Raw genomic sequence first — 24,187 nt, 5'->3', positions numbered from 1 at the left:
CCCCAAGAAGCCTGAGGCTGCCCCTGATGGCGCCCTGTCTCTTGTGCCCTCAGCAAAGCCAACCCAAGTCTGCTAGTGAGAAGTCACAGCGCAGCAAGAAGGCCAAGGAACTGAAGCCAAAGGTGAAGAAGCTCAAGTATCACCAGTACATCCCCCCGGACCAAAAGCAGGACAAGGGGGCCCCGGCCATGGACTCCTCCTACGCCAAGATCCTGCAGCAGCAGCAGCTCTTCCTGCAGCTCCAGATCCTCAACCAGCAGCAGCAGCAGCACTACAACTACCAGACCATCCTGCCTGCCCCGCCAAAGTAGGAACCCAGTCAGCACTGCCTATCCCCCATGCCAGCTGCCCCAAGACAGGCAGATGCCAGGTCTGGTGGGGATGAGTCCCGGATCTTCAAGGACCCTTTGGTCTGGATACTACAGAGTAGTCCCCAGGCAGGCAGAGCCCTCGCCCCAGTCCCATCTGTACCCAACCCTGCAGCCCAGTTTGGGGGCTGCCACTTGTAGACCAAGCATGATGCTTGATAGATGCTCATTTCTGCCTCTTCTTTTCAGGTCAGCAGGTGAGGCTCTGGGAAGCAGTGGGGCTCCCCCAGTGCGCAGCCTCTCCACTACCAGTAGCAGCCCCAGCTCAGGTACCCCTGGGTCCTGTGGACTGGCACGTCAAAACAGCACCTCACTGGCTGGCAAGCCAGGAGCCCTGCCAGCCAACCTGGACGACATGAAGGTAGGCAGCCACCTCCTGTCCACTGGATGACCAGCACCACTGCCAGCCTAGCCTCTCCCACAGGGACTATCTGGGTGCTGGTTTTTAGGCCAAGGAGGGAACTGGCCTAGGACCCACCACTCTGGAAGGCAGAGCAGGGGTCCAGGATCTGATCTCCACCAGACAGGGACACTTGGGAACCAACTCTGAGGCCTGCCTGACCATGTTATAGCAACATCATGGTGGTCACTATCATTAGTGACCCAGACAGTATCTGCCCAGGGCTGGGGGACTGACCAAGCAGTCGTATATCTTATCTTCCTCAACCTCTGTGGTGCAGAGTGAGGGATGCAAGTTGATGCTGCCTTTGAGGATGAGCAAGATGTGGCATGGTTGGGAAGAGCAGCTTGTCCAGGGTCACCGCCCTGGCCACTTATAGACTTGTAGGCAAGGCTATCCAGTTTATTTCAGCACCCCTGCCCTTTCCACTTGCCAGTTAATGCCCAGCCGAATCTGCTGTTCAAATGCTGTGTTGCCTGGGAAAAGACAGACTTGGAGAGTGAGTCATGCCCAGTGCCTTGCCTGTTTTCTCTGCCCCATCAGAAGATGGACTGGACCAAATTCTTCCTTGGGAACTTGTCCTCTGAACCAGGCTGGCCCCTCCTGCATCATGATCTGATCCCAGTAGCACATAGCACTTGTGGAGGCAGCTGGCCATGGGTTTTGGAGTCCGTCAGACCTGGGTTTAAATCCTGGATTGTCCATTCACTAGCTCTGTGATCTTGAAGGAGTTATTTTATTTTGTAAGCTCAGTTTTCTCATCTGTAAAATTCAGTTTGTTCATTAAATGGGGATTGAGCCCAAGTACTATGCTAGGGGCTAGAGACAGCTCTGGGCATGATGTTGTGCCCAGACCCCGCTGCCTTCAGATGTGGGGCAGCATTTTAACCACATCTGTTGGAGTGAGGATGATGAAATGGATGATGTTATTGGGGACTCGAGTGGGGGGCTTCTCACCCTCCAGGCTAGATGAGGATCCAGGAAGTCAGTTGAAGCATCTGAAGTGGTCAGTGGGGCCCAGACAGACAAGGCCTAACCTACAAAATGCTCATCCCTCCCATCCTTCCCAGACTGTCCTCCTGCCTGGACTCAGTCCCCTTTGTCCAGCTGCCTGTGGCCTCTCTGACGCTTGACCCCCTTGCAGGTGGCAGAACTGAAGCAGGAGCTGAAGTTGCGGTCACTGCCTGTCTCAGGCACCAAGACAGAGCTGATTGAGCGCCTGCGTACTTACCAAGACCAAATCAGCCCTTCCCCGGGAGCTCCCAAGGCCCCAGCTGCCACTTCTATCCTACCCAAGGCTGGCGAGGTGGTGGTCGCCTTCCCAGCAACCCGGCTAAGCACTGGGCCAGCCCTGGTGGCAGCAGGCCTGACCCCAGCCGAGGTGGTAGTGGCCACAGTGACCAGCAATGGAGTGGTGAAATTCGGCAGCACGGGCTCCACACCCCCTGTGTCTCCCACCCCCTCAGAGCGTTCACTGCTCAGCACGGGTGATGAGAACTCCACCCCTGGGGACACCTTTGGTGAGATGGTGACGTCGCCTCTGACACAGCTCACCTTGCAGGCCTCGCCACTGCAGATCCTTGTGAAGGAAGAAGGCCCCCTGGCCGGGTCCTGCTGCCTGAGCCCTGGGGGGCGGGCAGAGCTGGAGGGTCGTGACAAGGACCAGATGCTGCAGGAGAAGGACAAGCAGATTGAGGAGCTGACTCGCATGCTCCGGCAGAAGCAGCAGCTGGTGGAGTGGCTCAGGCTGCAGCTGGAGCAGGAGAAGCGGGCCCAGCAGCCCAGCCCAGTCCCCACTCTGGCCCCTCTTGGCACCCCCGTGAAGCAGGAGAACAGCTTCTCCAGCTGCCAGCTGAGCCAGCAACCCCTGGGCCCTGCTCACCCCTTCAGCCCCAGCCTGGCAACCCCCACCACCAACCACATAGATGCCTGTGCTCCGGCCCCGGGGCCCCCAGCCGTGGTGGTGAAGCAGGAATCCGTGCTGCCCGAACCTGAGCCGGTCCCTGCCCCTCAGCTGCTTCTGGGCCCACAGGGACCCAGCCTCATCAAGGGGGTCACACCTCCCACCCTCATCACTGACTCCACAGGGACCCACCTTGTCCTCACTGTGACCAATAAGAATCCCGACAGCCCTGGCCTGTCCAGTGGGAGCCCCCAGCAGGTACCTGGCTGTGGGAGGAGCAGGGCAGGGCCCAGAGGGCGGGAAGACTCTTCTCACCACGTCTCTCGTGTACCAGGTGCCCCGTGTGCTGGACATTTTGTTTACTTCGTTTAGTCTTCTCTTCAACCCTCTGAAATGAGGGCTCACCACCCCCATCTCATTAAGGGGACTAGTGAGACTTAGGCAAGTTAAGGGACCATGAGGTGGGGCCTTCAGGGAACTGCTCGCCTCTCTAGCCATTGGTGCCAGAACATTCCTGCACCTTGGCAGTAGGGTTCCTGCACAGTCACCACCCAGGCCAGGACCCTGTGGTAGCCTGCCCTAGGGAGAAGCTGTCCCAGGATTCAGCTTGGGGCACTCCCCTCAGAGAAGCCAGCTGTCACCCACCAATGTGTCAGCAGCTGCTGGCTCCCTCACAGCACAGACCCTCCCCCCAGACCAGTCCAAAAGTGAAGCTGTTCTTAGGCTTTGTGTAGCCTCTCAACTCTGTAGAGCTTGGGGGTAGAAGGGACAGTGACAGGAATGGGCATCTCAGGATGGGAGACAGGGACCCCTGAGCAGCCTCAGACAGAGAAAGAGGATGCAGAATTCTCAGGGGGTGATTGGCCCAGAGCCCATCCTCTCTCTCCAAGCCTCAGGGAGCCAGTCATCCCTGCAGGGTCAGGGGCCCCATCTCATATCCCGTCTTACCCAGTGGCTTTCACGAAAGCCCCTCAAAAGCCAATGCAGCTAGCAGAGTGGGCCTGGCCGAGAAGGCAGGTGCCTTTCACCTGGTCCTCCTGCAGTGTGCGGGTCCTAGCTCTGAGGCCCTCACCCCACAGGCAGATCTGAAACTCTGGCCCCCCAGCCACTGTCCTTTCCCTGCTCTCCCCCGTCCAGCCCTTGTCCCAGCCTGGTTCTCCAGCCCCTGGCCCGCCTACCCAGATGGACCTGGAGCACTCGTCACAGCCCCTCTTTGGGACCCCCACTTCTCTGCTGAAGAAGGAGCCACCTGGCTATGAGGAAGCTGTGAACCAGCAGCCCAAACAGCAGGTGAGGAAGGTGGACTGAGCTTGGCCAGGATGGCAGCGGCCCCTGGTTGCTGGGCTGTGGCTTCCATAGCCCTATCCAGAGGAATGGGGACAGGCAGAAACCAGTCTTCAGGGTCAAAGAGGCCTTATGGAATGGTCCAGTGTGGCACGGGGCGCCAGGGCCTGGCCAGTGGAGTGAGTCTAGGCTGCGGGAGTTGGTACAACCTGTGGGCGCTGTGTGTCTCGCTGGGGCAGAAAAAGGTCCTCAGTCCTAGGCCAGGCAGGAGGAGCCCTGTTCAAGATTATCATCTTATTTTTCTATTTTTGTCCCATAGGAGAATGGTTCCTCAAGCCAGCAGATGGATGACCTGTTTGACATTCTTATTCAGAGTGGAGGTAACCCCCAACCCCTGTTGCCTCCCTGAGCGCCTTCTCTGTTCGTAGGTCTCTAACCCTGGGTTGGTTGACTCAGTTTTTATTTCCTGAACACTTCAGTGAGTGACAGGCCTTGTTCAGGCAATGTAGATGCAGCAGTGGCTGAGAGCCATCCCCCACCTCTGAGGACTGGGCGAAAGGACCTGGGACTGTGCATTCCTTCAGCAGGTGTCCACTGTACCATGCACCTGTCCTGAGGCCCCCCTCACTCTAGGTGCCTGGGATGTGCCAGTGAACCAAACTAACATTTGCCATTGTGGAGTTCACAGTGTGTCCTGGGGAGGTAGATGACAAATATGTGATAAATTATTTGGAATGTCAGAAAGGAGCAAGTGTTAGGAAAAATATATAGTGGAAGGAGAATATAGTGGGGAGCACAGGGGGAAGTCAGGGACAAGCAGAGGGCCACGAGGGGACCTCAGGAAGGTGAGCACCTGTTACGTTGAGGGAGGAACTGGGTGAGGGGGAAGGAAGTCAGAGGTCACAGGTGGTCACACAGGGCCTCCTAGGCACCAGGACAGAGCAGGCTTTGGTATAATCATGTCGGAAGCCATTGCACAGCTTTTTTTTTTCTTTTTTCTTTTTTTTTTAATGTCAGGGTCTCACTCTTATCCAGGTTGGAGTGCAGTTGCATGATCATGTTTCTCTGCAGCCTTAAACTCCTGGGCTCAAGCTGTCCTCCCTTTTCAGCCTCCCAAGTAGCTGGGACTACAGATGCATGCCATCACACTGCACACTGATTTTTTTATTTTTGTGGAGACGAGGTTCTCACTGTGTATCCCAGACTGATCTCAAACTCCTGGGCTCAAGCAATCCTCCTGCCTTGGACTCCTGCCTCGGATTACAGACATGAGTCATTGCATCTGGCCCATCACGCAGCTTTGAGCAGAGTGGCCTGGTCTGACGCAGGACCTGAGATCCCTCCAGCTACACAAGGGCAGAAGCAGGGAGCCCTGTGGGAGGCAACTGCAGTGATCCTGGAGAGTGGGTCTGCCTGAGCCAGGGAAGCAGCAGTGACGTGGAGAGAAGGGCTGGAGTCTGGGCACCATTTGGAGAGAGCCGGGTTGAGGTCTTTATGGATTCAGTGTGGGGAAAGGGAAAGAGCAGCAAGGAGGGCTCCAAGGCTATGGCCTGAGGTCCTGGGGTGAAGCGGCCATCGGCGAGCTCTGGGGGGACCCACGTGGAGCTGTATCAGCACAGACTCTGATGAGGTTTACATATGTCGCGAGACATTGGAATAGAAGGTTCACGTGGACGGTTGGCAGTGTGAGTGGCGCTTGGGAGGTGGGAGTTAGGGCACTGTCGCCTCTAGATTGGCAGTTGGAGCTATGAGGTCACCGAGGTTGTGCTGGGAGAGCAGAGGTTGGAGACCTGAGCTCTGGCTGGCCTGGGAGGGGGAGGAAGACAAGCAGATGTGGCAGAGCAGTGGGCAGAGTGAGTTTTCAAGGAAGCAGAGGATCAAAGCCAGTTCATGGGAGCAAGCACCGGCAGATGTGCGGAAGGCTGAGGGAGGACTGGGGGAACGGGGTGGGAGGTGATGTGAAGAGCTCCCTGGGGAGGTTTCCCTGCAGAGGAAAGAAGGAAGTAGGGCACGTGCTAATGTGGTAACGTGTATACACCAAAATTTGCTGTTTCTAGAACTTTTGCATCATCCTAAACTGCAGCTGTTGCATTTTAAATTCACGCCAGCAATGCACACGGGTTGTGATTTCTCCACATCCTCACCAACATGTCTTATTTTCAATTTTTTTTTTTTTTTTTTTTTTTAGTCAGGTTGTCACTCTGTCACTCAGGCTGGAGTGCAATGGCACAGTTGCAACTAACCACAGCATTGACCTCCTGGACTCAGGTGATCCTTCCACCTTAGCCTTCCTGAGTAGCTGGGACTGCAGGCACATGCCACCATGCTCGCTTTTTTTCTTTTTTTGGAGAAATGTGGTCTTACTATGTTGTCTAGGCCAGTCTTGAATTCCTGGGCTCAAGCAGTCCTCTTGTCTCAGCCTCCCAAAGTGCTAGGATTACAGGCGTAAGCCACCATGCCCAGCTTCAATTTTTTGATAATAGCTACCCTAATGGGTGTGAAGAGTTATCTTGTGACTTTCCTAATGGCTAATAATGTTGAGCATCTTTCCATGTGCTTATTGGCCATTTGCTTATCTTCTATTGGAGAAATATCTACTTGAGTCCTTTGCCTATTTTTTTAAATTGTAATAAAATACACATAAAGTTTACCATCTTAACCATTTTTAGGCATACAGTCCATTGGTATTAAGTACATTCATCATATTGTGTGACCATCCCCACCATCCTTCTCTGCAACTCTTTCATCTTATAAAAGTAAGACTCCTGGCTGGGCGTGCTGGCTCACACCTGTAATCCCAGCACTTTGGTAAGCCGAGGCAAGAGGATTGACTGAGCCTAGGAGTTGGAGACCAGCCTGGGCAACATGGCATGACCTCGTCCCTACAATAAAATCAAAAAATTAGCCGGGCATGGTGGCGCATGCCTATGGTTCCAGCTCCTTGGAAGGCTGAGGTGGGATTGCCTGAGCCCAGCAGGTCGAGGCTGTGGTGGCCATGAGCGTGCCACTATACTCCAGCCTGGGTGACAGAGTGAGACTCTGACTTAAAAAAAACCCACAACTGAAACGCTGTTAAACACTAACTCCCCCTTCTGTCCTTCCCCTCAGCCCTGGCAACACTATTCTATTTTCTGTGTCTCTGATTTCAACTGCTCTGAATACTTCATACAAGTGGAGCTATCCCTTGTCTCTTTTGACTGACTTATTTCACTTAGCAGAGTGCCCTCAGGGTTCATCCATCAATGGGTTGCTTCCACATTTTACTACTGTGACTAATGCTGCTGTGAACATGGTTATACAAATATCTGTTTGAGACTCTGCTTTAAGTTTTTCTGGATGTATACCCAGAAGTGGGATTGCTGGAGCATAAGGTAATTCTAATTTTTTGAGGAACCTCCATCTGTTTTTTCACAGCAGCTGTACCATTTTATACTTCTACCAGCAGCGCACAAAGGTTCCAATTTGTCCTTATTTTCTGGGTTTTGTTGTTGTTGTTTTGTCTTTTAAATAGTAGCCACTCCAGTGGGTGTGAGATGGTATCATTGTGATTTTTATTTGAATTTCCCTCATGATGAGTGATGCTGAGCATCTTCTCATGTGCTGCCGGCCATTTGTATGTGTTCTTTGGAGAAATGCCTATTCAAGTCCTTTGCCCATTTCTGAATCGGGTTTATTTTTTGCTGTTGGGTTTTAGGAGTTCTTTATGTATTCTGGATTTCAATCCCTTATCTAATATATGATTTTTAGAATTTTATAGTTTTAGCCCTTATATTTAGGTCTTATTTTTTATATGGTGTGAGGTTAGATTCCACCTTCACTCTTTCACATGTAGCTATTCAAGCTGGTTTCTGACATTCATTCAATGTCTTGACTGACAGAAATTTCAGCAGATTTCAAGGAGCCGCCATCCCTGCCAGGGAAAGAGAAGCCGCCCTCAACAACAGGCTGCAGGTCTCCCCTGGCAGCACAGCCCTCACCATCCACTGAGCTCCCTCAGGCTGCCCCACCTCCGCCAGGCTCGCCATCCCTCCCTGGGCGCCTGGAGGACTTCCTGGAGAGCAGCACAGGGCTGCCCTTGCTGACCAGTGGGCACGAAGGGCCGGAGCCCCTTTCCCTCATCGATGACCTCCACAGCCAGATGCTGAGCAGTGCTGCCATCCTGGACCACCCCCCATCACCCATGGACACCTCCGAATTGCACTTTGCCCCTGAGCCCAGCAGCAGCATGGGCCTGGACCTGGCTGATGGCCACCTGGACAGCATGGACTGGCTGGAGCTGTCATCAGGCGGCCCCGTGCTAAGCCTGGCCCCCCTCAGCACCACCTCCCCCAGCCTGTTCTCCACAGACTTCCTCGATGGTCACGATTTGCAGCTACACTGGGATTCCTGCTTGTAGCTCTCTGGCTCCAGAGACTGGCGGTAGGGAAGGGGCCGGAGGGCGGGGGAGCCAGGAAACTTCAGCGAGTGGCTTTCTCCTGCTTGACTCGCCCTCTCCCGTGATTGTGAGTCTTGACAATCACAACCCCCGCTTTTTCCCTACTCCGGGAGGCTGGAGCAGAGCAGCTCCTCCTCCTGCTTCAGGCTCACCCAGGGCAGAGGAAAGTAGCTGTCGAGGAGCAGCCCTGGCTCCCATGCTGGGGCTTTGGAGGTCTGGACAGAATCAGGGCCATGTCCATTTGACCTTTTTTGAGGTCAGAGGTGCACCACCTGGCTGCAGTTTGACTAAGGCAGGTGAGGCCCAGCCAGGAGACACCTCTGCTAGCCCAGGGCTGAGACGGGTCGAGGGATGAGTCTCTTTCCTTTCTCTTCCCCCTTTGCTGTGAGGGAAGAAGTTAGCCTGGACCGCTACCCCCCCGTTCCCTGTGTCTGCCAACCCCAGGGTCCCAAGGCTTCCTGGGAGGGGTTCCCTGCCATTCAAGTGTCTTGGTGTAGTGTAACCATTTAGCAGGATGGTGGCAAAAGTTTTCTGTACAGGTGTATATACCTCTATATTATATATCGACATACATATATATATATATACATATATTTTTAGCGGGGGTGGAAGGTGGGTGCAGCTCCCTCCCATCCTACTCTCACAGAAGGGCCTGCAGGGCCGCGGCACCTGGATGCTGGATGCGGGTTACCCCCAAGCTGTGTGCCAGATAGTCTGGTGTCCAACCTGGCTGGCAGTTGCCCAGGCCCACCCATCACGTGTGTTTGACATGTAGACCCCCTGCCACAGCCTGCGCCCCACCTGTTCTGCTTCTTGGCTCCTTATCAGTGCCACAAGGGCAGAGGTGCGTCCTGGCCTTTCCGCCAGGAGCTCTCCACCCACTCACATTCCGTCCCCAATGCCTCACTGCAGCCCACTTGGCCCTGGGACAAGGGGCTTCAGGCCCAGCTCCATCCTGCTGTGGGGCTGAGAGGTGACCACGAAACTGTGGCCTTCTGCTGCCCTGGGGCCACTGGGCTCGCGTTCTGGCCTGATTCGCAGGGGAGTAGGGAGGGAGTCACCGAAACCAGCTGGGACATAAGGCGGGATGTTGTGTGAACTTTCTAAAATAAAAACAAAACACTGGCTTGTTGGTTCGCCTTATTCGGTCCATGGACGGGATGGGTGACACTTTGGGGCGGCCATGCAGCGACCCTACTACTCCTCCCCATGCAGGAAGAAAGTAGCTAGGCTGTGCCTTCTAGACTCTTCCAGGAAGGGCAGAACCTTGGTACATGTACAGCTGTGCAGCCCTGGCTGGAGAGAAGACAGGATACGCTTTCCCAAAGACAGTTTATTTACAAACCAAACAGGCCCAGGAGCCTTTGTCATTAGCCACCCTCTCTCCCCCACCTCCTGAGCAAAGTCTGACACGTAGGCATGGCCCTCCCCCTCCTCACAAGGTTTTTGGTCAGTACAAACTGGTGGGGGCCTGGGGCTTCCCTAAGGACTCTGGTGGGCAGAGCCCCTCTCCCTCAGGTGCTCTGGAGGAAGAGGCTGGGCCGGGCACCCACCTTCTCCCGCCCCCAGTGATGCTGTGGGGAGTATGGGTTGGGGGACCCTGCTCTCCCCCTCATGAGGCCCTGGCCAGGGCTCCAGAGCGTGCCTGTCTTTTCACTGGGCCCCACGGCTTGGGGTAGGCCTGTGCCACTTCAGGCCCAGTCCCAGAGCAGGCCCGAGGCTGGCCAAGGCAGTGCCGCTCTTGTCCTGTTGGAGGGAAGGGCCTCTTTGGTAGCCAGTGGGTTGGGGGAGGCCCGGGCTGGACAGGGCAGCTGGAGGAGGAGTATCACCCGTCTATGTCCCAGCTGAAGAGGTGGTGCTTCACCAGCATGTCCTGAACGCCTTCCTTCAGGGGCTGCTTCTCCTCCTGCACACAGCGGCAGCCCCTCACCTCACAGGCCTTGAGCCAGGGGCCCCAAAGAAGCGCAGGGTGGCCAAGGCCAGAGCACTTCCTCAGCCGCTGATACCCGCACTCTGGGTCCTCACCGGGGCCCCCACCTCAGCCACCCGGGAACTGTCCAGGACACTCCACAGCACGGGCCCCAGCAGGGCCACAAAGCAACCCACACCACCCACCTCTCTCTTCGCAGGGAGCTCCCAGTCCTGGGAGAGGCTGAAGGCAAAGCAGCAGAGGACGCTGGAAGAGAAGGCCTCTCGTCACCCTCCGTCGGCCCTTCCCTCCCATGCCTCCGTTCCCCAACGCCAGGCAAGGTCCTGGTAAGCCTGGCAAGGTCCTCACCGGAGCTCGCACTTGATCTGGACCCAGCCTGGGCTGCGCAGGAAGGACCAGGGCTGGTACCACTTCTCCACAGTCGGCAGGCTGGAGCACAGCACCTCCAGCCACAGGTGCAGCACCTGCTCACTGGGGACAAAGCCGGGAGGACTGGGCAGCAGGGCTGCTCCGGGCCCTCCTGCCAGCGGCCCATGGCAGACGCCTCTGGCCCACCCTTTAGCAGCTCCCTGACCAGGTTCCTGAGGTTCCTTCTCTGTCCTTTAGGTCCCCTTTGGGGATCCCTTTCATGCCGGGCTGCGCGACCCCCACTGCAGGGCTCCTTCAGCCCCTCTCGTACCCCCTTTTTTACACTTACTTGAGTCCCACGCAGATCAGTGAGCGGAGCTTGACATCCATTTGTGCATGTGCCGCATCGTGGGTCACATTCACAGACTGCACAGCCTGGGGACGTGGCACAGCTAGCTGTCACTAGACACCCCACTGGCCCACCCAGGAGAGGTCTCTAGGGTGTGGCAGAACAGGTCTTGCTTACCCGGTAGAGCAGCTCCTCCGGGGTTAGGACTTTGCCATCTTCATCCAACCTGAGGGGGGACCAAAGCTCCTGGTGTGCTGGGTGCAGGGTGCGGCCCCTCCCTCCCACGGCAGGTGACTCAGTTACCTGTAGGTCTTACAGAGCACCAGGCGGGAATACACTGAGTCGAAGTCTCGCTCCACCTCCCGGCCCGCTGCCTGTGGGGGACAGTACACAGGGTGAGTGTAGGGACAGGGAGGTGCCAGTTCAAAGCCACTGGGTCCAGCTGTGCACACATCAGGGAGGGGCCGCACCCAGCTCCCCAGCTCCTTCTGCACACACTGCAAGCTCCTCCTGCACCCTTCACAGGGCCCAGGGGCAGGAGGGGCCTAAGAGGGGCACTGTGGGGCACAGCAGGGCTGGTGCAGGGGCAAGGGACATGGGCCAGCCACTGACCTACCTCCTCAATAAACAGCCAGGGGTGGCAGGCACCTCCAAGCAGGGATGGCTTCTTCAGTCCATGTTCAAGCAGGGCCTTGAGAGCAGGGCAGAGGGTCCCTCGCACGAGGTCTGTGACCCCCTCCGTCACTGAGTCATCCCCCGCAATGGAGTACTGATGGGGAAATGGGTCTGAGAGGCCCCTTCCCGACACCTGCCACCCTCTCCCCTGTGTTCACAGCCACTGCCATCATCCAGGACTCACTCAGACACAGGCCCTAGCTAGGGGCCATGCCGGGAGTCAAGGCAAGAGCAACTCCTGGGAATGGCCCCGTCCTGTCCACCCTCTTACCTCTTTGCTCCGTTCATCCAGGACCTCCACGAATTTGGCTGGAAACCAGCCTGCAGGAGAAGCAGGCCTTGTGAGGCACTGTGGATGGCTATCCCGAGCCTTCCCCCAGGAGGCAGAGGACAGAGCTGGTGCAGCCCGCAGCAGAGTGCCTGCCTCAGAGCCAGTGACCAGGGGCTGCTAGCAAGGCAGGGGCCTAGAGGAAAACCACTGGGCAGCCCAGTGTGCCCACGCCTCCACTGCCTAGTCCTCCTCCCTCCTCTACCCCAAGAGCAGGCAAAGGCCCTCACCTCGCAGGCCATTCAGCTCCCCCACCCAGCAGTGCTCGTCCTTCTGAGACACGATCTGTGCAGGAGGAAAAACGGCAAGAGCCACAGCTGGGTGTCCAGAGCCAGCCCCTCACACACCCACTGACCCTGTCCTTAGCAGTTCAGCCAGGCCAAACCCCACATCTTCAAAAGCAGAAGCTCTTGGCAGGGAAAGCACCTGGGCCAGGGCTTGGGTAACTGGCCAGAGTCTCAGGGCCAGGACCAGGACGCGGAGGCCCCACGCACCGTGATGATGTCGTTCTTGCGGAAGCCCAGCTCGTCGTCGTCATGCCGCTCGAAGTCCAGCAGAGCCTTAGCCCTGCGCCGGTGGCTGCGTGAACATGCCACATAGTTCTCATGGTCCCGCTGGTGGCTCTCCATGCTGTAGTCTGGGGTCAGCTCCTGCCAGAGTGGACAGGAATGCCCGCCAAGGGGAGCAGCCTCAGCACCACGAATGGGGCTGGGGAAGGGGGGCTGCAAATCCATGCTGTTTGGTCCTGGCCCGGGGAACTGGCCACTCACCACACTACAGTTTTTGGGGTCTGTGCACTGGAAATGGCGTGCCACACGCAGAATGGCTTCCCGGAGGTCAGCCACCAGTTCTGTCTGCTTAATGTTCTTTGCCTTGAGCACCTCCAGGTCATCCTCCCCTAGGAAGCCCAGGAAACAATGATGACCACAGCCTCTCCCAAGGCCCCATGAGGAGAGGAAGCTTTGAATTCACACCAGCACAAGGACGGCCTATGCTGACGTCCACCTATCTGCACTGCCCAGCCTGTGCCCTAATGGAGTTCTTACCAAAGAGCAGGGCGGTGATGGCGGACTTTCTCTGCTGGGTCCTGCGCCGAACAACCTACAGCCAGGGAGAATGGGTCAGCGGCAGCCCAGCCCCCTCACCAGAAAAAAGCTAACCTGCCAGCCTCTCACTCGTGCTGTCTCATCTGAAACGGCCTCTAGGGGCCAGCTCTGAGGGTCACAAAAGTAGAATCAGTTCAGAGCTGGGTCTGCCCTACTCCCAAACTGTGTCAGGGACAGAGCTAGAGAGACACACAGCCCAGAGGGACGAGCCACCCCGCAGGTGTGGGCTGACTGGTCATGCCAGGCCCCAGTGTTGGGCCACGAGGACAGCAGGGCAGGAAGGGCCAATCTCTCCCCTGCAGCCCTGCACTTGGGGCTGCTTGAGGCTACCCTCCCACTGTGGGCCAAGGTGAGGCCTCACTCCTGGTCCACCTGAGAGAGGCTGGTGGTGGTACCAGCCCCCAGGAGTTGGCTCTGGTCTGCAATGAGATACGCCAGGTGCTTGCGGCGCTGCGTCTCCACGGCCACATCAGTGAGGGAGCCAGCCAGCCGCATGGCTGCCCCCAGCAGCAGCTCTGCGTCCTCAATCTGCGATGGGATATCCGACAGCGTGTTGAAGATGGAGGCCGAGTTCTCTGACTGGATCAGCTCCTCCTCCTGGGCCAAGCCAGAGCAGGATGGGGAGGGGATTGTCACTGCCTGATACCCGTACTGAGCTGACCCCAGTCCCCATCCTCCCAGCCATCGGGTCCTGCCTGGCCCAGGGAGATCCCCACCCACCCCACACAGACCCTGTTCCTCAGCCTGAAAGCTGGGTGGCACGGCCCTGGGGGACAGCAGGGCTTGGCAAGCACCTTGAGGCGCAGCATGCCCAGCGTGATCTGGAACAGCACCAGGGAGCCCTCGTAGAAAAACAGGTCCCAGATACGCAGCAGTAGCCTGATGTGCACCACGCTGGCGAAGGCCGTGAGGAACCAGTGCAGCGTGATCAGGGATAGCTCTGTGAACAGACCAGAGCTACTGTGGCCAAGACCAGAGAGCCCAGCTGTGGGGCAGCCTGGGGAGGAGGTGGAGGACACTTCCCAGAGTGGTAAGAAGCCTTGCCTGCTCAAGAGGAGAGCGAGGGGGAGAGGGGTCAGGGAGTGCCCGGAACAAAACAGCAGTGAGGACGCGAGGGTCCAGTCTCTGCCGGGTGTGGCCCGAAGCCTCAAGAGCTGCACGATCAGGGCCAGCATCTCAGGACCACCGAGTGGTTGCCAGATCTTACCGATGTCATGCTCCTGGAGCAGCTTGTCCAAGCGAGGCAGGTACTGGACGATGAGGTGGCGCAGGACCCGCTGATCCGTCTGGACACCCAGCAGGGTGGTGCTGAAGTAGGAGGCAGGGAGCAGGTCCTCGACGATGGCACTCATCATCCAGAAGGCATCCTCCTCCTCCAGGAACAGCAGGAGGCAGGCAGCCACCTGGCCAGGGCAGAGGGACAACGGGGCTCTACCCTGATCTTCATGCAAATTAGAAAAGGAATCTTCTCTGGGATTGCCAACTAGAAAAAGCCTCCCCGGGGGCACACGCTATAGCACTCAAGTCCAGGGGCACCCTTTCGGCTTGATCATGTGCATCTGCCTAGGGGATTCCCACGTCCACCCCTGCCTCCCATTTACTGCCCTGGAAGGCGAAATCACTCCCCATTAGAGGGCCCAGGGAAACCCACAACCCTTTCTGGGGCTGTGCTCACCATGCCTGTGCCCTGGCAATAGCCAATCTCAGGATAGAGCCAGGCCAGGGCTCGGAGGACCCTGCGCAGGCGGGGCACCCCAATGCTGTTCACGTTGGCGAAGCAGGCGTTGCTGGGCATGGTGCGGAGCAGGTCCTTCTCGATCTGCCAGGCAGCCGTGCCAGCACCCACAACAACAAGACCCTGTGACACCCTGTGAGGGAGGCAGACCCCAGGCGGGCTTCTCTCCCAGGAATGGGGAGTTGTCACGCTCCAGGTCAGTCGCCCTCCTCCCTTCAGGATAAGAGCCCAGCGACTGTGGAGCCAAGTGTATCAGTCCACCTGGGGAACGTCACGCCAGACTGAATGGGAATGCCTGGCACGTGGCCTGGAGTCAGCATTTAGAATCCCCAGCTGTCCCAGAGTGGACTCAGCTTATGAATCCCTTCTCCAGGTACTTCTACAGCACTGGTGGCCTTTTTTACAGTTCTCCCCACGATCTACAGAGGACCCAGAGGGGAGCAAGTGTCTTCTGGGCACATGTTTGTGGGTGAAAGGGCTGCCACCCCTGCCAAGGATGCTCACAGAACCCCAGGCAGGCCCCTCCCCACCATGGGCCCACCAGCCCCGGCCAGGCAGCTCTTCCCACACAGCCCAGGCCGCGGGCCTCACCTGTTTGGCAGCAATGGCCTCATCGTTGGAGCTGTTCTTCACAATCTCACGGTAGGACAGCTCGGAGTTCCTCTTCTTCTGCAGGGCGCCAGAGAGTCGCATCCACAGCTGAGGAGGGAGCCACACAACCACTGTCTTTTCATGACACATGGTCACAGGACCAGGACTCTTGCCCCTCTGTGGGTCCCTGTGGCCAGTTCACCTGCGGCCTCATGCCATGCGGGATGCCAGCCAGCACCAGGGAGCGGAGCTTCTCAGAGCGGGGGAGGGAGACAGCAATCTTGTCCCAGGTGAGATCCCCCACATCGTGGTTATGGGTGAACTCCAGATGGGCCTGCCACCGCAGCCTCTGTGGAGGGTCTTCCATCAGAAAAGAGCTCGTCGGCAGACCAGAGCCAGGCTCAGCACCATCTGTCAGGAGAGAGCCGGGATGTGGCAGTGAGCAGAGGAAGGAAACAGGCTCCTCACTGCTGCTCTGTCTTCCAGAGGTCCAGCGCTTTACGGCCCTGGGTCACATCTCCCCCCTGAAATTCAGACTCCCGCGACCAGTGACTTCCAAGAGCTCCAATTGTGCATCCAACCCACACCCCTACGATGAGCAAACCTGAGCTCTTCCCTTCTACCCCAAAGCTCCCCCGACCACAGCCTTCCGCAGATCCAGAAATGTCACTTCATTCTCCACTCAGGCCTGGGAGTTGACCCCACATTCAGTCCATCGGCAAATACACAGGACTCCACATCTCGCCACCCCCACGGCCCTCGTCCAAGCCTCCATCCTCCGCCCATTGCCACAGTGGCCTTCCTGCTGGCCTGTGGGAGAAGCACCCTTGCCACCCAAAAGCTGTTCTCCACGCAGTCGTGCGAGTCACATCGTGTCCCCTTGCTCAGGCCCTGCTCATCGTGTCTGGCTCGCCCAGCTCCAAGCCAGAGGCCTTCCGGGGCTCCCTCAGCTGCCACCTCCTAGCCCTGGCCCTCTCCGTCCTCACCTGCTACTTTCCTCCTGCTCCCTCCACCCCAATGACAGTCCCTTTTGCTCTTCCCCACCAAACACACTCCTACCTCAGGGCCTTTGTACTCGCTGCTCCCCTTCCCCAGCTATGCCCACTCTCTGTTTCCTTCTAGTCTCTATTCAAGTGTCTTCTCCTCTGAGAAGGCTTCCTTGATCACCCCTCCCCCATCTCTGTCCCGGGAATTTTTTCATAGCTCCTCTCGTCCTGTTATGTTTGCTTACTGCGTGTCTCCCCACCAGAATGAGAACCCCACGCAGTTAAGACCACCTTCATTTTTGTTCAGGGCACCAGGTATACAGCCGTGAAGAATACTCAACCCAGTCAGCTTCATGAGATATTTGTCGAATGAGTGAGGACGAGCTCTCCTGTGGCAAACGAGCAGTCCCTGGGGGTGAGCTCCACAAAAAGCCTCATCCTTATTTGTCCTAAGCCAAGCCTTCAGCCCAGCTTTTTAAAATACCAACTTCAATGACTTTACATACAAGAAAATGCACACATTTTAAGTGTGCATTTTAGTGAATAACAATATACAAATGTCTAAACATTATCCCCATCAAGAGCAGTTCCATGGTATAATGGTGAGCACTCTGGACTCTGCATCCAGTGACCCATCAAGATGCAGGCTGTTTCTCTTATCCTAGAAAGTTCCCTGTGTCCTTCTCAACCCAAGCCTTTAATCTCCAAATGTCTGCCTACAAATTGGAAGAATAAGGAAAACATGTCAGAATTAGAAACATGCGTGACTTGAAGAGGACTGGTTTCGGCCAAGTACAATGTTCCAGCCACAGTTTGGCCTGGTGACTGGCTGTCCTGAGTCCCAGCAGATGGCCTTCCCACTAGCCCACTTAGGACCTGCGGGCCCATTTATAGTAGAAAACAACAGAAATAGCCTAGAGGTCCACTTACCAAAAAATGATTATAAAAATATTATAATGCTAGATGTTAGGCCTTTGTCAGATATACAGATGACAAATATTAAAAAATATATCTATTACAATGGATTAGAGACCAGTTTGGGCAACTTGGTGAGATCTTGTCTCTACAATAAATCGCAAAAACTAGCCAGGCATGGCAGCTTGTGTCTTGTAGTTCCGCCTACTTGGAAGGCTGAGACAGGATTGCCTAAGCCCAGCAGGCTGAGGCTGCAGTGGCCATCAGCGTGCCACTGCACTCCAGCCTGGGTGACAAGAGTGAGACTCCAACTCAAAAATATATATATATTATAATAAATCAATTATAATAGGATTTATACAGGCACTGAAAATAATATGCTTTTAAGGAGGTTTTAATTAACCTAGCAAAATGCTGATGGTATAATATTAAGATATATAATGAGGACAGGCATGGATGGTGTCTCGTGCCTGCAGTCCCAGAAACTTGGGAGGCCGAGGCAAGAGGATAGCTTGAGACCAACCTAGGCAAAAGAGTGAGGCCTCATCTCTACGAAAAATAAAAATATTAGCCAGGCATAGTGGCATGTGCCTATAGTCCCAGCTACTTGGGAGCCCAGGAGGTTGAGGCTGTGGTGAGCCATGATCATGCCACTGTGCACTCCAGCCTGGATGACAGAGTAAGAAACCCAACCCAAAAAATAAAAAAGACACAACGTATAAGCAGGGACTCCAAAAAACTGGAATTTATCTATTAAAAATTGTGTACTTATTCCTGCATGTTTAAACTTCAGACACCTTCAAAGCACTCTCCATTTGATGCAATACACCTATCGAGTTACTTTTTTCACTGCTTAAAACAGTTTTTGAACTTATCAATTTTGATGCTTCTGCCTTTTTTTTTTTCCACCTCATCCACATCAGCAAAACATTACCCTTTGAGGACTTTTTTCATCAGAGAAACAAAAAAAGTTGCTTGGGGTGAGATCAGGTGAATAGAATAGGGAGGGTGGGGCATGAGGACCATGCCATTTTTGGTCTAAAACTGCTGAACGCTGAGTGTGGTGTGGACAAGTATGCTCACAAATCACCCGCCATGAAATGGACAAACACAGTGAATCTCCAAAGAAAAAAACTCACTGAAACTGAATGCAGCCTCTCACAACAACACAAGCTGGTACACTGATGCCGGTGCGTTCCTAAAACAATTACCTAGCCTGTACTACAAGGGGCCTACCCCCCAAAAGATAATTCTGGGCTTTTGGGGTCCCCCTTGTACATGTTAGTTATGAAAAGTATCTACAGATAAATACACATGAAACCAAAAAAGAAATACACTAGCCAGGCTCAGTGGCTCAGTCTGTAATCCCACGCCTTTGGGAGGCTGAGGTGAGTGGACTGCCTGAGCCCGCGGGTTCGAGACCCGCACGGGCAACTAGGCGAAACCTCATCTTTACAATAAATCAAAAATCAGCCAGGTGTGGTAGCGCATGACTGTAATTCCGGCTACTTGGAAGTCTGAGGTGGAAGGATCGCTGGAGCCCAGCAGGCAAGGCTGTGGTGGCTGGGAGCGGCCACTGCACTCCAGTCTGGGCGACAGAGTGAGACTCCAACTCAAAAAAAAAGAAAGAAATACACTAAAATATTAGCAGTTATCTTCAAGTTGCAAGATTATATATAGATTAATTATGTTTTAATCTTTATACTTCTCTGAACTTTTCTTTTTTTTTGAGTCAGAGTTTCATTCTGTTGCCCAGGCTGGAGGGCAGTGGCACAATCACAGCTATGGTAGCCTCGACCTGCTGAACTCAGGTTGATTCTTCTGCCTCAGCCTTCCAGGTAGCTAAGACTACAGGCGCATGCCACCATGCCTAGCTAATTTTTGTATTTATTGTAGAGACAGGTATCGCCATGTTGCCCAGGCTGGTTGTGAACTCCTAGGCCCAAGCAATCCTCTTGCCTTGGACTCCCAAAGTGCTAGGATTACAGGTGTGAACCACCATGCCCAGCCCGAATTTTTCAACTTTTCTACAATGAACACTATTGCTTTTACTATCAGGTGAAGGTCAATAAAATTTATGTCAAAAAAAATCTGAGGTCTCCATATACTTATATTATACCCTCTGTCCTGAAATCCAGAACATGTGAAACATCCAGAGCTCAGACGCCATGTGCTGTGTGATTCGTGCCATGGGAGCTGGAGTCTTCCCCAAAGAACACCAGCGAGATTACACTTGAGGGACTCTACTTACCGTCCTTGTCCACACGGAATCCGAACTCATCATAGCAGAGCTCCAGTTGCTCTGCTGACTCTTCCTTCTAGAACCAGGATTAGGAAGAAAGTCAGTTATCTACCCCTAGTCTGGGACCGTAAGACGCCACCCACACAGTTGCCTGCTAAAATTCCGCCCGCCTTCAAGCCTCAAGGCTACCCTTCCTTAAAGCCTTCTCTGGTCAATTATAGGGAGTCACCACCTTCTCTGAATCCTAGCATTTTCCTTGTTTTTCTCAGAAGTCAAAGATTATAAGATCAAGGCAAGAAATGTGTCTTATGCATTTCTGTGTCCCCATGATACTCAGAGTATAGTGCTCGGACCCTTTTCCTCCAGCCTGATGACTGTTTCACACAAGCACATAAAGTTTAGATGCCATCTATGGTGGTGACCTGTGGAGTCAGCTGCCTACTCCAGGGCAGCCTGCAGAGGTGAGTTCCCTTTACACTACAGCAAGGGAGCACAGCAGGCTGGTGCCTGGCTGGGCTAGCTGCTCTACCTGCATGTGCTTGGCCAGGATCTCCTGGGGCCATATGCTTGGAGTCAGGGCTGAGAAGGGGCCGCTGGCCGAAGGTGTGTGGCTTCCTAAAACCAAAGAGGACCAGGAATAGGAAACAGTCAAAAAACACAGAGGCAAAAATTCTAGTCAGGATATCATCTCTGCTAAGAGCACCAGCATTAAAGGGACTGGACCATCTCTAGTGTGATGGTGGGAAGGGGCAGAAAGGAAGAAACTGCCTAGAAATGAGCAGATTTCTGGAGAAGGGGGCAGAAAGGAGTAATGTGTTACAAAACAGCCAAGCATTGTCTCCTTGCCCTTTCTCCACTTAAGTAGGAGTGAGGATTGCAGGCTGGAGGGATGCAAGAGGAAAGCTGGACAACTGAGCTGAGCAGCTTTTGTAATTTTCTTAGACAGCAGGAGGCCTTTCTTCCCCATCTCCACCTCTTCTCTGGATGGTGTTTTATGGAAAACAAGCCAGCTCCCATCCCTCTGGCTCCTCTGTGAGAGCCTCACACCCAATTTCCACACCCCGGCTTCCACCTGACATCGCGCTAGGAGGCACTGCAAGTCTTCTGCAGCTCCAGGCTTAGAAGTCTACTATCCTGCCGTCTTAGAGCTGGAAGGCTTCCCAGGATTTATCTGGACCAGAATCATCTGCCCTGTTAGGAGAGCAAAAGGGAAAGTCATTCTAGATAAAGCACCTTCTCTTCTGCAGAGACAAATCCTTTTTATCCACACTCTGATTTTGCTATCCCAGAGGCAGTGGAAACAGGAGTCTAGCCACTGTTCAACAGGGCAGGGAAAAGTAACACTTGGCCTCCCCTACCTTCCCCCTTTGTTTGAGTTGGAGTTACTCTGTTGCCCAGGTTGGAGTGCAGTGGCACAATCTCGGCTAACCACAGCCTTCACCTCCTGGGCTCAAGGGACCTTTCTGTCTCAGCCTCCCAAGTAGCTGGGACTACAAGTGCACACCACCACATCCAGCTTTTTTTATTTTTTTTGGTAGCGATGAGGTCTCACTATGTTGCCCATGTTGGACTTTGCCCCCCCCACCCTTTTTTGAGTTGGAGTCTCACTCTGTTGTTGCCCACGCTACAGTGCAGTGACATGCTCACACCACCACAGCCTTGACCTGCTGGGTTCAGGTAATCCTGCTGCCTCAGCCTCCAAGCAGCTGGAATACAGGTACACACCACCATGCCTGGCTAATTTTTTATTTACTGTAGAGAAGAGGTCTTGCCAAATTGCCCAGGCTGGTCTCGAACCTGTAAGCTCAGGCAATCCTCTCACTTCGGCCTCCCAAAGTGCTATGATTATAGGTGTGAGCCACCATGCCCAGTCTCATCCATTTTTAAAACGGGCTATTTGTGTGTGTATGTGTGTGGTTTTTTGGGGGGGGGTTTTTTGTTTTTTTTGAGTTGTTGTCTCACTCTGTCTCCCAGACTGGAGTGCAGTGGCTGCTCCTGGCCACCGCCACCTCGACCTGCTGGGCTCCGGCAATCCTTCCACCTCAGCCTTCCAAGTAGCTGGAACTACAGGTGCGCACTCACACCCGGCTAATTTTTTGATTTATTGTAGAGGTGAGGTCTTGCCAAGTTGCCCAGGTGGGTCTCGAACCTGCGAGCTCAGGCAATCCACTCATCTCAGCCTCCCAAAGCACTGGGATTACAGGCTGAGCCACCGAGCCCGGCTAGTTTGTGTTTTAAGGGCCTCATTCTGTCACCAGGCTGGAATGCAGTGGTATGATCATACTCACTACAGTCTCAAACTCCTGGGTTCAAGGGACCTGTCTCAGTTAGGACTACAGCCACGCACCACTGCCCTTGGCTAATTAAAAAAAAAATTTTTTTTTAGAGACAAGACCTCGCTGTGCTGTCCAGGGCGATCTCAAACTCCTGGCCTCAAGTGAACTTTCTGCCTTAGCCTCCCAAAGCACTGGGATTACAGGTGTGAGCTACCATGCCTAACCTCTTCCCTTTTTTGTCCTCTTAACAAATAAAGACTTGCCGGGCTCGGTGGCTCAGCCTGTAATTCTGTGCCTTTGGGAGGCTGAGGTGAGTGGATTGCCTGAGCCCGCAGGTTCGAGACCTGCCTGCACAACTTGATGAGACCTCATCTCTACAATAAATCAAAAAATTAGCTGGGTGTGGTAGCACGCACCTGTAGTTCCAGCTACTTGGAAGGCTGAGGCGGAAGGATCGCTGGAGCCCAGCAGGTCAAGGCCACGGTGGCCAGGAGGAGCCACTGCACTCCAGTCTGGGTGACAGAGTGAGACTCCAACTCAAAAAAAAAAAATGGATAAAAGATATGAATATACATTTCTTCAAAGAAGAGATATAAATGGCCAATAAGCAGGTAAAAAGGTGTTGAACATCATTAGCCATCAGGGAGATGCAAATCAAAACCATAATGAGCCTCCCCTCACACCTGTAGGATGCCCATAATAAAATAGACAATGATAAGTGTTGATGAGGATGTGATAAAATAAGAGTCCTTGGCCAGGCTCGGTGGTTCAGTCTGTAATCCCAGCACTTTGGGAGGCTGAGGCGAGAGGACTGCCTGAACCCACAGGTTCAAGACCAGCTCTGGCAACTTGGCGAGACCTTGTCTCTACAATGAATCAAAAATTAGCCGGGCATGGTAGTGCACACCTGTAGTTCCAGCTACTTGGAAGGCTGAGGCAGAAGGATCGCCAGAGCCCAGCAGGTCGATGCTGGGGTGGCCGTGAGCTGTACTCCAGCCTGGGCGACAGAGACTCCAACTAAAAAAAAAAAAAATTGGAATCCTCATACACTGCTGATGGGAATGTAAAATGATGCAGCTGTTGTGGAAAACAGTTTAGGAGTTCCTCAAAAGGTCAAACACAGAATTATCTATCATATGACTCAGCAATTCTCCTATGTATATACCCAAAAGAAACGGAAGCCTATGTCCACACAAAAAATTGTACATGAATGTTCACAGCAGCATTATTCATTACCCAAAAAGTGGAAATAATGCAAATGTCTATCAACTGATGAATGGATATGTAAAATATATAGGCCGGGCTCGGTGGCTCAGCCTGTAATCCCAGCACTTTGGGAGGCCAAGGAGAGTGAATTACCTGAGCCCGCGGGTTTGTGACCCACCCAGGCAACTTGGCCAGACCTCGTCTCTACAATAAATCAAAAATTAGGCCAGGTTTGGTGGCTCAGCCTGTAATCCCGCGTTTTGAGAAGCCGAGGTGAGTGGATTGCCTGAGCCCGTGGGCTCGAGACCCGCCCGGGCACTTGGTGAGACCTCATCTCTACAATAAATCAAAACAAAAATTAGCCAGGCGTGGTAGTGCGCACCTGTAGTTCCAGCTACTTGGAAGGCTGAGGCGGAAGGATCGCCAGAGCCCAGTAGGTCGAGGCTGCGGTGGCCAGGAGCATGCCACTGCACTCCAGTCTGGGCAACAGAGTGAGACTCCAACTCAAAAAAAAAAAAAAATGTATGGAATACCCATACAATGAAGTAGTATTTGACCATAGAAAGGAATGAAGTACTGACACATGCTACAATATAGATGAATCTAGAAAACATTATGCTAAGTGAAAAAAACTGAACACAAAAGGATGAATATTATATAAGTACATTTAAATGAAATATCCAGAAGAAGCAAACCCATAGAAACAAATAAGATTAGTGGTTGCCACAGGCTGGAGGGATGGGGAATGGCAAGCGACTGCTAACAGGGTTTTCTATTTGATGAAAACACTGCGGAACTGGACAGTGGAGGTAGCTGCCCAGCATGGCAAATATACTAAAGCCACTGAATTGTACGCTTTAAAAACAGTGAATTTTATGGCACATGAATTATCTTTTAATTAAAAAAAATAAAAAACCAACTAAAGGCTGCCTCTGACTTTCTAACTCCTATTTCTAACCTCTTCTATTAAAACTAGAAAGAATCAGCCAGGCTCGGTGGCTCAGCCTATAATCCCGCGCCTTTGGGAGCCTGAGGGTTTGAGACCTGCCTGGGCAACTTGGCGAGACCTCATCTCTACAGTAAATCAAAAATTAGCCGGGCGTGGTAGCG

General features: G+C 54.0%; 2 protein-coding genes across 10 annotated transcripts in view; one reads left to right on the top strand and one right to left on the bottom strand.

Moving 5' to 3' along the window:
• MKL1 (megakaryoblastic leukemia (translocation) 1) overlaps window positions 1-9,518 on the top strand; it is a 52,411-nt gene extending 42,893 nt beyond the window's left edge. Inside the window, exons 7-12 of one of the 2 annotated variants that reach the window (XM_021707018.1) lie at window positions 54-307; window positions 558-729; window positions 1,913-2,929; window positions 3,809-3,961; window positions 4,275-4,335; window positions 7,834-9,518. In XM_021707018.1, the coding sequence (XP_021562693.1) occupies window positions 54-307; window positions 558-729; window positions 1,913-2,929; window positions 3,809-3,961; window positions 4,275-4,335; window positions 7,834-8,351 (2,175 nt within the window). In that variant the 3' untranslated portion in view covers window positions 8,352-9,518. The remainder of the gene's footprint in view (window positions 1-53; window positions 308-557; window positions 730-1,912; window positions 2,930-3,808; window positions 3,962-4,274; window positions 4,336-7,833) is intronic. The other variant, XM_021707019.1, reaches the window with a different exon arrangement.
• Window positions 9,519-9,708: 190 nt separating this feature from the next.
• SGSM3 (small G protein signaling modulator 3) overlaps window positions 9,709-24,187 on the bottom strand; it is a 58,241-nt gene continuing 43,762 nt past the window's right edge. Inside the window, exons 2-22 of one of the 8 annotated variants that reach the window (XM_008074115.2) lie at window positions 20,668-20,786; window positions 20,125-20,210; window positions 19,605-19,671; window positions 15,655-15,863; window positions 15,453-15,560; window positions 14,802-14,945; window positions 14,334-14,529; window positions 13,921-14,066; window positions 13,499-13,723; window positions 13,067-13,121; window positions 12,791-12,918; window positions 12,515-12,670; window positions 12,251-12,305; window positions 11,964-12,013; window positions 11,634-11,786; window positions 11,321-11,391; window positions 11,195-11,243; window positions 11,018-11,103; window positions 10,669-10,791; window positions 10,506-10,566; window positions 9,709-10,296 (exon numbers count right to left, since the gene is read on the bottom strand). In XM_008074115.2, coding sequence (XP_008072306.1) covers window positions 10,216-10,296; window positions 10,506-10,566; window positions 10,669-10,791; window positions 11,018-11,103; window positions 11,195-11,243; window positions 11,321-11,391; window positions 11,634-11,786; window positions 11,964-12,013; window positions 12,251-12,305; window positions 12,515-12,670; window positions 12,791-12,918; window positions 13,067-13,121; window positions 13,499-13,723; window positions 13,921-14,066; window positions 14,334-14,529; window positions 14,802-14,945; window positions 15,453-15,560; window positions 15,655-15,863; window positions 19,605-19,671; window positions 20,125-20,210; window positions 20,668-20,674 — 2,256 coding nt within the window. In that variant the 5' untranslated portion in view covers window positions 20,675-20,786 and the 3' untranslated portion in view covers window positions 9,709-10,215. Of the gene's footprint in view, window positions 10,297-10,505; window positions 10,567-10,668; window positions 10,792-11,017; window positions 11,104-11,194; window positions 11,264-11,320; window positions 11,392-11,633; window positions 11,787-11,963; window positions 12,014-12,250; window positions 12,306-12,514; window positions 12,671-12,790; window positions 12,919-13,066; window positions 13,122-13,498; window positions 13,724-13,920; window positions 14,067-14,333; window positions 14,530-14,801; window positions 14,995-15,452; window positions 15,561-15,654; window positions 15,864-19,604; window positions 19,672-20,124; window positions 20,211-20,667; window positions 20,787-24,187 lie in introns of all 8 variants that reach the window. The other 7 variants (XM_021707020.1, XM_021707021.1, XR_002481325.1 and 4 more) reach the window with 7 other exon arrangements.

The sequence above is a fragment of the Carlito syrichta genome, unplaced genomic scaffold (assembly GCF_000164805.1).
Source record: "Carlito syrichta isolate Samal-C Ts95f unplaced genomic scaffold, Tarsius_syrichta-2.0.1 Scaffold316302, whole genome shotgun sequence".
Taxonomy (NCBI): Eukaryota; Metazoa; Chordata; class Mammalia; order Primates; family Tarsiidae; genus Carlito; species Carlito syrichta.
This window is presented reverse-complemented; position numbering and strand designations above follow the sequence as displayed.